The sequence below is a fragment of the Sabethes cyaneus genome, chromosome 2, assembly GCF_943734655.1.
Source record: "Sabethes cyaneus chromosome 2, idSabCyanKW18_F2, whole genome shotgun sequence".
NCBI classification, from domain to species: Eukaryota; Metazoa; Arthropoda; class Insecta; order Diptera; family Culicidae; genus Sabethes; species Sabethes cyaneus.
The window spans coordinates 20721032-20735191 of record NC_071354.1 but is presented as its reverse complement, the minus strand read 5'-3'; the positions used below and the strand labels follow the sequence as shown (position 1 = coordinate 20735191).

The window sequence follows — 14160 nt, the reverse complement described above, 5'->3', positions numbered from 1 at the left end:
CTTTTTACTTCTTACTTGTCAATTCTCACTTCTTACTACTCACTTCTTACTTCTCACGCCTTACTTCTTACTTGTCACTTCTTTTTTCTTACTACCTATTTCTCGTTTCTTATTTGTCATACGTTATTTCTCAGTACTAATTGCTCACTTCTCACTTTTAACTTCTCACTTCGCGCTTCTCGCTTCTTACTTGTCACTTTCTGCTTCTCAATTTTAACTTCTCGTCTTTAGATCAACCAGAAGGTGGAGTTTGAAGATACGTCGCTCGCTTAATAAGGGGGTTGTGCAGTCTCCTTTTGTCCAGCGCCTCTATGGTTCAAAGGTACATTAGTCCACGCGAGCCACATGCCCTGTCGGGTGTCGTGGGTTCGAGTCCGGTTATAATCTCAGATTATAAGCTTGGTTCGACCCATGCACCTTCCAGCAGAAAAGGTTGGAGTCACAAGGACTACTTGTTGAGCGTAGCTACGAATGACCAATATTTGATTTGGTACTAGCATACAGTCCCCGTTAGGCACAACTCGTTTTATAAAGTCTAATACCCTGCCAGGATCGCTTTGCGAAAGGGCTCTAATAATCCCTTTCCAAATATGGTATTCTTTGATTGCATAATGCTCCACAGTTGCATAGTATAAGTTTCTATTTCAAATTGGCAAAAACGGCATTCAGCAGTAACATTTATTCCAATTTTATTTAGGTGATATCTGCGCGGGCAGTGACCAGTAATTGTCCGAAGATCTTTTCAACTAAAATTTAATGCGATCCGGGCCTTTGGTGCACTTTACCATGGACGTTTCCCATGTTCTTATATCGGTCTTCAGAGCTTACTCCGGGACTCCACAAAATGGTTCCAGACCAATGAAATTTGATGCGAGACCTTCTCTAGCTAGATTGTTGGCTTCTCAGCTCCTACTTCGTACTTACTTGTCAATTCTCATTTTTTACTTCTCACTGCTTACTTGACATCTTTTACATCTCACTTCACAGTTCATACTTCTTACTGCTCAGTTCTTACTTCTCGCTTCTTACTTCTCACTTCTTACTTCTCACCACCTAGTTCTCGCTTCTTTCTTGTCAATTCTCAATTGCTTCTCATTTCCTATTTCTGATTCAACAATTCTCACTTCTCACTCCATACTTCATACTTCAGTGATAACTCCCTACTTACTTCTCACTTCTTACTTGTCAATTCTCACTTGTCACTTCTTACTTGTCACTTCTTACTTCTCACCTCCTACTTCTCACTTCTATACATAACCAACTCATTTTTTACTTAAACAATTATGAGTAATTGAAGTAGCTCGTCGTCTTGCAAGTAAAATGTTGGCGTGACGGTCATAGATGAGCGTGACCGTAAGTGTTGTCGGTAACCCGCCGCCTAAATTTTTGAAATTTTTGAAATTCATGAGTTTTTTTTCTGAATAAAAAAAATCGTAGCACGCATATTGAATATTGAGTATTAACTCATACATTTATATTGCAGATTATTTAACTAACTCACTGTATAAATAGCTACACTGTTTCCAGGTGGTTTCAAATTCAGTCTTTCATGGTGACAGCTCGTTGTAGAGTGGCAAGTGATCGTAATATTGACGGTTTACTGTGATCATCAAAACTTTCTAATATTTTCATCATCAAGCTTGCCATCGGACAATATATTAAAGCGGCTTAAATATTTACTAAGCACAAATACACAACTTATAGATTAACCCAACATTCTGATTTGCAATGATTAAATCCAAAAACCATCCAAATTCAATGTTCGATGTTTACTTTTTTTAAAATTTAATTCTCCATTTTTACCTCACTCTTTCGCACTCGGTTTCAATCGATACGATGATCAACCCAACGCTTATCAACCGAATTTGAAAGTTAATTTCTGCTCCATTAGCCGCGGCCTAGTGCGCAATTTAATGCATCCGTCACCACTGCAGTTCTTTTGTCCACCACCATCGGGGCGATTCCGACATTCAACAACTGCAGATTTTACCATCACAGTCCGCAATGTTGCTTGATGCTGTTCTATGCTGTGGTGGTTGTACTTTCGCTTGTGGTACTTTCAGCATTCGCATTAGGTACAAGATACTGGTTTGTTTAGATATTTTTTTTTTTTTTTTTTTTTTCAATTATCTACAGACTTTTAAAGTACGCGATGGCTTAGCCTCTCCATGCCTCCGAATACTGATATATAACAGTAATTTAGCAGTTCATGTGGAAAAGTTGTCCGTTGATTGCAATACATAAATTGTTTTACAATAATATAGCTTGCAATATATAGCTTAAAATAATAGGATTTATTTCTAATTCCCGTCGTAGTAAGGAAAGCCACTCTAATTTTCATCATTTCCTAGGTGGATTTAATGAATACTCCAAAAGTTCTGCTGCTGATTTGACTCAAACACACTTACCTTCCGATCCGTGCCCTTTGAATTCACTAAAAAGCGATTATTAAAGCATTTTATTCAAATTACGCAACTGACTTTATATCTTAAATTCGTCGTACCGTTTTAAAATTCGTTCATCAAAATTTTTCATCGTCCGAACTAAAAATCACAATAATGTCTACGAAGCTAGCGCGCATGTATTTGTGTAGAACGGCATGACAAATGTTATTCTGCAAAATTTCTGCTGGTCAAGCAAGTTTTCCCGGCTGCATAATAACGACAATACGTTGCAGGAGTTATTTTCATTTAATGAATGACGGAAATTGAAACGATTAGTCGACATTTTCTTCTTCGTCGTACGAAAAAACGTAGGAAATTTGGCTGGTAGGACTTCTTTAATGGTAAAAAGCATTTAAATAGACCTCAGCTCACTTTGATTGATCGCGTCTTACTGTCAACAATCTAAAATATTAGGGAATTACTAATTTTGCATTGTGTGTCATAAAAATCGCTGATATTTCTAATAATTTGTGTTGGTTAGGACGGGAATAGGCAATTACGACGAAGCAGCAACATATCCTACCAGATAAATTAGGATTGTTTATTTTATACAGATTTATCCAGACAAATGTGTGCCGAAAACAACCATTAAAGTACAAATTACAGTACGAAAAAATATAATGCATTATAATGCATGATAGTATTATAGAATCATGTTTTTATAACAAGATTATTCATATTCTGTTATTTAATGTGAGAACCATTAGAAGTTATCTTTAAAATTTGCAATCATTAAAATTATTCAATCCTCTGTTAGCTTGACCATACTGAGACCCATCACCCTAACCTACCTTCAAACGCTGAATCTGTTTCACATTTATGCCTCCGTTTCGTTAAACCATGGTGAAGAAAAGCAAAAGTTGGTGTGTCATCCCGTGCTGCTACAGCAGCACTTTGCAATCGGATGATTCGATTGTACTCGAACCTCCAGGGTTGAACCCCAAATGCGACGAGCAGCAGACCGTGTCTATGTTTTGAAAAAGTTACCTAACTGATTCAACCTACTTCTTAAATAACACTCGCGCAGATAGAACAGAGGGAATTAGGAACAAGAAAAAATTGTTCTGTTTATCTTATGACGCACACTGCTGGACCGGTCGGCAAAGGTGACTTTCCAGTTAGTCGAGTTGTTTCCATCGTACCATTCAAACGTGCCACAGCTTTTACACAGCAATAATTCTACGTCAACAACTGATCGTATTCAAGTTCACGGGCTTCGCTTCTATATCTCACTACGTTGTTTGTGTGCTTTCTGTTTCGATTCCGTGACAGGTCTTCGCCGTCATCGCCGTGATCTCGCTGGCAGCTCTGGCCGCAGCCGAACCACCATCGCCGCGCAGCAACTACCTGCCTCCGAACCAGCAACAGAGTGGCTTCAATGGGAATAACGGTTACAACTATAACACAAACAATAACGGCTACAACTACCCCTCAGCCCCATCCTCGCAGTACGGAGCCCCGTCGGGTGCGGGTTCCAACGACGGATACAACTATGCTGATGCCAACGCCGAACCAGCCAAGTATTCCTTCGAATACAAAGTCGAAGACTACCAATCGGGCAATGACTTCGGACACATGGAATCGCGCGATGGAGACCGCACCGTCGGACGGTACTATGTCCTCTTGCCCGATGGTCGCAAGCAAGTAGGTTTTCGAAGGCACCTTTCCCCCTTAAACTATCCAATTAAATTACCTCTTTCTTATCCTCCGGAAGGTTGTGAATTACGAAGCTGACCAGAATGGATACCGCCCAACCATCACCTACGAAGACACCGGAGCTGGCCAGAGCGGAGCCGGTGGTTACCCAAACAGCCAAGGTGGTTTCCAAGGATATTAATATAACCGAACCACCCAACCCAATCTTCGAACACGAAACAAACTCAAATCTTTTTAGGAACCAATTTAAACCATAGACTACTCTTATAGCGAATTTTACCCAACCACTTTAGAGCTCCGGCCAAACCGCGAGTTCCGGTGCCGACGGCAAACGAGATTTTCTCACCCATCCTTCCAAGGCCAGTATCGCACAGGTTGAATGATTTCTCGCTTGCTGATCCATGGCGCGCACTGGAAATTGCGAATCAATTATCCTACAAACTACTAGCGAATTTACAACCTTCTAGGTGATCTACCACAGTGTCTTGGAGCAAACCGAAATTTCGTTGTGTGAAAACAACAAAACAAAAAAATACCAAACCATCCAATCAGAACCAGAAAAAAATAATACGAGAACGGACCAATGGCTTTGAATATTAGGAAACGATTTCAACACTTTTGAACGAATGTCAAGAAAAAAAACTAATGCTTACACGAAACGATGCTTTAAGAAATTCAAAGAAACTGTGTTTCTAAACATGAGAATTCACGAAAAAACCCAGCCAATCAAGAACGATTGATTGACGACAAAAAAAACAACGAAACAAAATATTATTACTATTACCTACGTTAGTTACCATGTTACAAGCAATTGAAAAAAATGTGAGGAAAACGATGATAACTGCCATAAATGTTTAAGCAAAGACAACCGCAAACTCAACGGGTGCCGTCCACACACCACTCTACCACCTAAGTCGCCAGTCAAAAAGCTGCATTTTACTAACCAAGTTGCGCGGTTCAGAACTCCCAGACGGCACATACTCTTGACGTAGAAGCAGCAACCAAGCTCCCGTCAAGATGTAGCAAGCAAGCAGCAAAAATGGAAGAAAACCTCTGTAAATAAGTTATTTGTACATTATTTTATTTCATCTTTCATCGCATTGTAATGTTACACACACACGAAATAATGTTAGAGAAAAACAAAACAGAAAAAAAACCTTATGTTGACGATGATGATAATGATGGATAATAAAGGGCTAAGCAGACGATACGCGATACGATCGGCACTCCCAGCTCGAAGCAACCGAAACGAAGGGACTGAGCTTAACTGGAGCGAAGGTCCCTCTCAGCTTCGGGAGCTTGGGAGTGGTTGATTGTTCGAGCTTTGTGAAACGAACTTTGTGCTGTTTTTTTCTGCTTCTCTGTAAACCTCTGCAAATATACTTACATAGTATCACAGATCCAAAGGGTTAAACGTTTGCCTCCCTTTCACATGCTGCTGCTGGTTAACAGGTCGAAACCATTTGCTTTCCACTCTCAATTCGTAGGTACTAAACTAGAGTCGCAGCTTCTACCGGAGGTCTAATGGTCAAGGCTTGGAGCTATTATATTTGTGCAATGATTCAGTGCATGAAATGTAACAGTCGCGTGCATTGCAAAAATTGTGTAATGAACGTTATGTAATAATGTACGCCACGTGAGTGGCAGTAACAAAATAAATATTGCATAAACATACATATCCGCATTTTTCTAGTATAAAATAAAAAATAATAATTTTATGTTATATTAAAATAATACAAAACAGTGTATGAATTGTACCTATCACATCTGCCAAAAACAAAAAACAAGACCAAAAAAAAATACAACTTAATACCAGAAATTAGCACAACATAATACAAAATTAAGACAGAATTGGAACGAAATTAACATCAAACTTGAAAAATTGGTAAAAATAAACGAAACTGGTGGAATTTGTATTTGAATCTGTCTGTCTGTCTGTCTGTCTGTCTGTCTGTCTGTCTGTCTGTCTGTCTGTCTGTCTGTCTGTCTGTCTGTCTGTCTGTCTGTCTGTCTGTCTGTCTGTCTGTCTGTCTGTCTGTCTGTCTGTCTGTCTGTCTGTCTGTCTGTCTGTCTGTCTGTCTGTCTGTCTGTCTGTCTGTCTGTCTGTCTGTCTGTCTGTCTGTCTGTCTGTCTGTCTGTCTGTCTGTCTGTCTGTCTGTCTGTCTGTCTGTCTGTCTGTCTGTCTGTCTGTCTGTCTGTCTGTCTGTCTGTCTGTCTGTCTGTCTGTCTGTCTGTCTGTCTGTCTGTCTGTCTGTCTGTCTGTCTGTCTGTCTGTCTGTCTGTCTGTCTGTCTGTCTGTCTGTCTGTCTGTCTGTCTGTCTGTCTGTCTGTCTGTCTGTCTGTCTGTCTGTCTGTCTGTCTGTCTGTCTGTCTGTCTGTCTGTCTGTCTGTCTGTCTGTCTGTCTGTCTGTCTGTCTGTCTGTCTGTCTGTCTGTCTGTCTGTCTGTCTGTCTGTCTGTCTGTCTGTCTGTCTGTCTGTCTGTCTGTCTGTCTGTCTGTCTGTCTGTCTGTCTGTCTGTCTGTCTGTCTGTCTGTCTGTCTGTCTGTCTGTCTGTCTGTCTGTCTGTCTGTCTGTCTGTCTGTCTGTCTGTCTGTCTGTCTGTCTGTCTGTCTGTCTGTCTGTCTGTCTGTCTGTCTGTCTGTCTGTCTGTCTGTCTGTCTGTCTGTCTGTCTGTCTGTCTGTCTGTCTGTCTGTCTGTCTGTCTGTCTGTCTGTCTGTCTGTCTGTCTGTCTGTCTGTCTGTCTGTCTGTCTGTCTGTCTGTCTGTCTGTCTGTCTGTCTGTCTGTCTGTCTGTCTGTCTGTCTGTCTGTCTGTCTGTCTGTCTGTCTGTCTGTCTGTCTGTCTGTCTGTCTGTCTGTCTGTCTGTCTGTCTGTCTGTCTGTCTGTCTGTCTGTCTGTCAGTCTGTCTGTCTGTCTGTCTGTCTGTCTGTCTGTCTGTCTGTCTGTCTGTCAGTCTGTCTGTCTGTCTGTCTGTCTGTCTGTCTGTCTGTCTGTCTGTCTGTCTGTCTGTCTGTCTGTCTGTCTGTCTGTCTGTCTGTCTGTCTGTCTGTCTGTCTGTCTGTCTGTCTGTCTGTCTGTCTGTCTGTCTGTCTGTCTGTCTGTCTGTCTGTCTGTCTGTCTGTCTGTCTGTCTGTCTGTCTGTCTGTCTGTCTGTCTGTCTGTCTGTCTGTCTGTCTGTCTGTCTGTCTGTCTGTCTGTCTGTCTGTCTGTCTGTCTGTCTGTCTGTCTGTCTGTCTGTCTGTCTGTCTGTCTGTCTGTCTGTCTGTCTGTCTGTCTGTCTGTCTGTCTGTCTGTCTGTCTGTCTGTCTGTCTGTCTGTCTGTCTGTCTGTCTGTCTGTCTGTCTGTCTGTCTGTCTGTCTGTCTGTCTGTCTGTCTGTCTGTCTGTCTGTCTGTCTGTCTGTCTGTCTGTCTGTCTGTCTGTCTGTCTGTCTGTCTGTCTGTCTGTCTGTCTGTCTGTCTGTCTGTCTGTCTGTCTGTCTGTCTGTCTGTCTGTCTGTCTGTCTGTCTGTCTGTCTGTCTGTCTGTCTGTCTGTCTGTCTGTCTGTCTGTCTGTCTGTCTGTCTGTCTGTCTGTCTGTCTGTCTGTCTGTCTGTCTGTCTGTCTGTCTGTCTGTCTGTCTGTCTGTCTGTCTGTCTGTCTGTCTGTCTGTCTGTCTGTCTGTCTGTCTGTCTGTCTGTCTGTCTGTCTGTCTGTCTGTCTGTCTGTCTGTCTGTCTGTCTGTCTGTCTGTCTGTCTGTCTGTCTGTCTGTCTGTCTGTCTGTCTGTCTGTCTGTCTGTCTGTCTGTCTGTCTGTCTGTCTGTCTGTCTGTCTGTCTGTCTGTCTGTCTGTCTGTCTGTCTGTCTGTCTGTCTGTCTGTCTGTCTGTCTGTCTGTCTGTCTGTCTGTCTGTCTGTCTGTCTGTCTGTCTGTCTGTCTGTCTGTCTGTCTGTCTGTCTGTCTGTCTGTCTGTCTGTCTGTCTGTCTGTCTGTCTGTCTGTCTGTCTGTCTGTCTGTCTGTCTGTCTGTCTGTCTGTCTGTCTGTCTGTCTGTCTGTCTGTCTGTCTGTCTGTCTGTCTGTCTGTCTGTCTGTCTGTCTGTCTGTCTGTCTGTCTGTCTGTCTGTCTGTCTGTCTGTCTGTCTGTCTGTCTGTCTGTCTGTCTGTCTGTCTGTCTGTCTGTCTGTCTGTCTGTCTGTCTGTCTGTCTGTCTGTCTGTCTGTCTGTCTGTCTGTCTGTCTGTCTGTCTGTCTGTCTGTCTGTCTGTCTGTCTGTCTGTCTGTCTGTCTGTCTGTCTGTCTGTCTGTCTGTCTGTCTGTCTGTCTGTCTGTCTGTCTGTCTGTCTGTCTGTCTGTCTGTCTGTCTGTCTGTTGAAATGTTCCTTATAGAATCGAAATCTTCTAAACCGATCAGCGAGAAAATTTGCATGTAGGGGTTTTTGGAGCCGGGGAAGGTTCTTATGATAGTTAGAGACCCCTCCACCCACTAACAAGTGGGTGGGGAGGTTCCCATACAAATGAAACACAAATTTCTGCTTAACTAGATAACTAATCAGGCAATTGAAACCAAATTTGACATGTGGGTGGTTTTGGAGGCAAGAAATTTTTATATGGTGAATTGAGACCCCTCCCTGGAAATATGACCGCTCTCCCCTTTAAGAGGGGGGGCTTCCATACAAATGAAATACAAATTTCCTTTTATCTCGAGAAGTAATCAAACAAGTGAAACTAAATTTGTCACGTTGGGGATTTTGGAGTCCTGAATTTATTTTATGATGGTTAGAGACCTCTCATCCCTGTGGTAGAGGGATAAGGACTCCCATACAAATAAAACAGAAATTTTTGCGTAACTCAAAGTCCAATCGAACTCGAGAAATTCGAGACTCTTCACAAAGCATTAGGCAATAACAAGACCACAAAACTATTTATAGTAACACTAGATCATTCAGGGCGATATGGTCGCAAATGTTACCGGCAGGCTTCGTTTAGGCTTTTTTGCTCAGTAGATTATCTGTAGAAGAGAATTGTAGAGATAATTTTTATCTACAATATTGCTGAAGAAAGTATAGTCTTATCTTTTGTATTTACGGCGCTATGGGGCTGCTACCCCGTTGGTAGCAAAAAATATTGTAATATTGTAGATCATAATTAACTCTACAATTGTCCTTTACACTACTTGTTCGAATACTGTTTTGTGAGGCGCAGTAATCAAATGAATGACGATGATTAGAGTAAATATATTATTATGTCCATACCATATTAGACCAAAATCATATCAAGTTGTGCAATAGCAGGGGGCTCGCACGCACGCTCTTTCAGTTGGTAGCCGAATGTTTTACTCACTAAACTACTACCGCCCGTTCCGCTAGATTAGGTAGGCTAATACCTAATTTTGGCTCATTCTCCCGTTTCTATCATCCCCCGTATTTGTCTATATCGAAATATTCCAGTTTATCCAATTAACCCAGCATAGCATAGCATAGCATAGTTAGCACCCTCAATTTATCAACCAAAAAATCAACGCAATCTGATCTACCGGGTGCAGGTTAGTAATTCTACGATAAAAAGTGCTCCGATTGTGCTTAAATTTTGCATGGTTGTTCGTTTTCTGAAAATTTAAGACCTATATTTTTTATTTGGCGCTTAGGGTTCTACCCCCTGACTGAGGGTGGTTCCAGAAATCATCATCCTTGCCATGAGAGCTTTTTCTAAAAATTTCATAATTTTTGAACCACTTGACCGATTTTAATAATTTTGATAGCAAATGCGGGGTATAATGATGAACTTCTCAAAAAAATGTAACTTTTGCTTAATTTCAAAATCATTGAATTTTAGTGTTTTCTTGTTGTTCTACCTAAAAAAATCTCAGTTTTTATATTTTTTTTGAAAATCTGAGTTTTTTTTTACATAACATATATAAATATCAGAAACGCTTCTTTTTTGTTTTAGAGAAACAATTTAAAAAAAATAGTCTCGATTATTTTTGGAACCTCGTTCGTTCGGCGCAGGATTGGTAACGGACAGTTGCCACTAAAGTAAAATAAATTGGGATATTAACCTTGACGATCTAAAACTCAAATTTTTTTTTTGACATGTTGCTTCATAAATGATTGAAATAATTCAAATTCGTCGAAACAACGAGGATCAGGAGCCTTTAAACATTACTTCAAAAAGAACATACCAAAATCGCAGCATAAAATACGAAAAATGTATAACAGAGTTAATCGTTCTTCCCATCAATCATAGCCTTCCTTCCCAAAATAGTTTAAGTCATGACCGCGTATAGTTATATACAAGTAAATAAGAAAAGAAAACACACCCGGTGTTGGTTTTAATCCAGAGACTTGCCATGCGACCGTCGGCAACGTACTGCTTTGTTTCTATTGCACTGACCGAGCAGATAGTCTATCTTCTTAGCAGTGGAAAAAAAGAACAGTCATACAAAATCAATATCGTCGCATGGAAAGTGTGAGATATGTGCATCATATGTGGGGATAATAGTATTGAGAGAATAAAACAAAATTAGGTATTGGACTACGTAGTATAACGGTCGGCAGTGGTTAAGTGAGTAAAACATTCGTGTACCAACCGAAACAGAATATTGGAATATTTGGTGATTCAATGTAGTAAAAACATCTGACAATTTTTCTCAACGAATATAATAGCTGAAATGTTTTCACATATTTTACTCGGCAGAGTCAGATACTTTACTAAGCTCATCGAATTATATCAAATTAGCAAGTAATTTGTTCCATGAACAGCAACTAATCGATGAGAACCAGTGCACTACGAGGTTGAATCAATTCTTTCTCTAATTAAGCTGCGACTAGAAATCATTTCTTTGTTTGTTGGCGCCTGGGCTCTCAATTCCTCCTATGATTCGACTTCGCTCGGATCGTGCAGAAAGCAAATTACCACTGCTGCCACCGTTGGCGGACTACCGTTTTGGGCGCTATGATTTCTGTACTTCTGTATTTCTATAATGAGAGTCACATGTTTTTCCTCCCATCATCCATCGCCATCGCCAAGTTGAACCACAGTTGGCTCGCAGCGACTTCGCTTCACCGAGCGCCATCGCATCGGTCGGGTACCGCCAGGAGTGCACGACTAACCAATCAATCAAGTCAACAACGCCAATCAATCGATCATAGATCATACGAGCATCGTAATATCATAATTATCACATTGTTAAGATGTTGTGTTACCGAGCTCTCGGGTCAAAACCGAGGGATGAGAATGAAATTGAGCTTTTATTTGCTGTGCCACGCCATTGTTGGTGGCACATCCATCGGTGGTTCATAGGAAGATGTCACGACTAGCGCAGAGCTCTGTTTCCGCATGCGCCCGAGGTAAGGTGCAACCCGGCTCGGAGATTGGAGAATGGTTTTCTGATGGTAGAATCCTAAGACGGTGGAAAACGATGAAACACGACTCAGTCAGTGTTTAAATTAATTTCAAATTAATACACCGACGTTTAATAAAGCTAAAATCGTGGTTGTCGTGTTGAGAGGAGGAAAAGTAATTTTCTTCGGTTGTGCCTTACGGATGGAAGGGTAAGCGGTAAGGCCGTTGAAATATAACAAGAGTGCCACGTGGATTGCAGTGCAGAACCGAGAAAATAATAAAATAAATCTAACAACGCCATCAGTGTTCAAACTGTGTGGAATTGTATTATACCTACCAATTTGATGTTTATGATTTTTGAATAAATTTGTTAGTATTTTTCAGCAGAGCCTCTCACGGCAATACCAATATAGGTATTTTTTCTGGATATTGAAGTCATTAAATTTCTATTCTAAAACACCATGCCGTTGTTTACCTACTGATTATTTGAGAACGGAGCAACCGGTTTTTATAAAGTACAACACCTCCGGTGTTTTGTTTTAGTATGATTTCATCGGTTAAGTGAGTAAATTTTGTCAAATTTATCTATAAGTTTCTATTATATTTTTGGACACTTCAGTGAATTCTATATGACCTTTCAAATGAGATTAATAGCGCATAAATCGGTTTGGTCATCTCTGAGAAACAGGCGATAATTATTATCTAGTCAAAACACGAAACAATTCTATAGTGATATACTAGGCAATAATACCTTTCACACAAAAGTAATAACAAAGCTGGCCGTTTGTTAGAATTTGGGATTCGGAACAGCTACCGGAGGAGTGGAAAGATGGGGTTATCTGCCCTATCTATAAAAAGGGCGACAAGTTGGACTGTGAGAACTATTGAGCGATCACCGTTGTCAATGCCGCCTATAAAGTGCTGTCCCAAATCATTTTCCGCCGACTATCACCAATTGCGAACAGGTTTGTGGGAACTTATCAAGCCGGCTTCGTCAAAGTTCGGTTTAGAACGGATCAAATATTTAGACTGCGGCAAATCTTCCAAAAGGGCCGTGAATACAGAGTTCCCACGCATCATTTGTTCGTTGACTTCAAAGCCGCATATGATACCATCGACCGGAAAGAGCTATGGAAAATCAAGGACGAGAACAGCTTCCCCAGGAAGCTCATCAAACTGATTAAATCTACGATGGGTGGTACACAGTGCTGTGCTCGGATTTCGGGTGGATTGTCCAGTTCAGTCGAATCACACAGAGGGCTTCGTCAAGGTGATGGTCTTTCATGCCTGCTGTTCAACATAGCGCTACAAGGTGTTATGAACCGAGCGGATATCAACACGCGGGGCACGATTTTCAACAAATCTAGTCAATTCATCTGCTTTGCCGATGACATGGATATTATCGGCAGAACATTTGTTGCGGTTGCTGAACAGTACACCAGACTAAAGCGCGAAGCAGAAAAGAGGGGGTTAAAGGGTTAAAGGTAAATACGTCTAAAACAAAGTACATGCTGGCCAGCGGAACCGAGGCCGAACGACACCGCTTGGGCAGTAGTATATTGATCGACGGCGATGAGTTTGAGGTAGTCGATGAGTTTGTCTACCTTGGCTCAATGGTAACGGCGGACAATGATACCAGCCGTGAGATTCGGAGGCGTAGTATCAGCGGAAGTCGTGCTTACAATGGGCTCCACAAACAATTGCAGTCGAGCAGACTAAGTCCCTGTACAAAGTGCACCCTGTACAAGACGCTTATTAGACCGGTTGTTCTCTACGGGCATGAAACATGGACAATGCCCGAGGAGGACCTGCGAGTGCTCGGAGTTTTCGAACGACGAGTGCTAAGAATGATCTTCGGTGGCGTACAGGAGAACGGAGTATGGAGGCGGAGGAGAACTCGCACAGCTCTATGGCGAACCCAGTGTCCAGAAGGTGGCTAAAGCTGGACAGATACGATGGGCAGGGCATGTTGCAAGAATGCCGGACAACTACCCTGCAAAGATGGTGTTTGCCTCAAATCCGGTAGGAACAAGACGACCAGGAGCGCAGCGAGCAAGATGATTAGACCAAGTGGAGCGAGATCTGGCGGAGAGTACTCGGTGTCCGAGGAATTGGAGAGCGGTAGCCCTCAACCGAGTTACATGGAGAAACTTTGTTCAACAGGCTTTGTTGTCAGACGGCAAGCCACCTAAGTAAGTAACAAAAGTAATAACGGACGAATCGGTTCTGATAAAAATTAATTTTCGCACACATACAGACATTGCACAGTTCGTCGAGCACTATCGATCGGTATACAGCCCGGACTCGATTAACCGGGTGCTCATTTTTATTTTCAGCCCGGATAATCGAATCACCCGGATAATCGAATCATCATTTTTGGTTCAAAATTTTTTTTTGTATGTCAAGTTTTTTTGCTTTTAGGTATCAGAAATGTTTTATTTATAATTGATCTATCTTCCCAAAAGACAGAACAATCCTTTCTTACGATTTTTTCCACTGATGGCTTTTTTGGTACAATATTATTTTTTGTATGTTATGTTTTTCAATATTTAGGTATTATAAATGTTTTTTTATTACTGATCAATCTCCCCTAAAGTCATAAAATTCTTTTTTTTTGCAATTTTTTTCCGATGGTTACGATGATGATGATGATGATGATAATGATGATGATGATGATGATTTTTAAGTAAAAAAATTGATTTCATCATCGCAGGATTTATTTTTGTTTTTTCGCCGATAAA

General features: G+C 41.3%; 1 protein-coding gene across 1 annotated transcript; it reads left to right on the top strand.

Annotated features, from left to right (window-relative positions):
* The first annotated feature begins 3519 nt into the window (after positions 1–3519).
* On the top strand, positions 3520–4281 carry LOC128735171 (pro-resilin-like). Its single transcript, XM_053829666.1, has 3 exons — positions 3520–3561; positions 3717–4088; positions 4159–4281. Exons 1-3 carry the CDS (start codon positions 3520–3522, stop codon positions 4279–4281), a joined length of 537 nt encoding a protein of 178 aa, XP_053685641.1.
* Positions 4282–14160: the final 9879 nt, after the last annotated feature.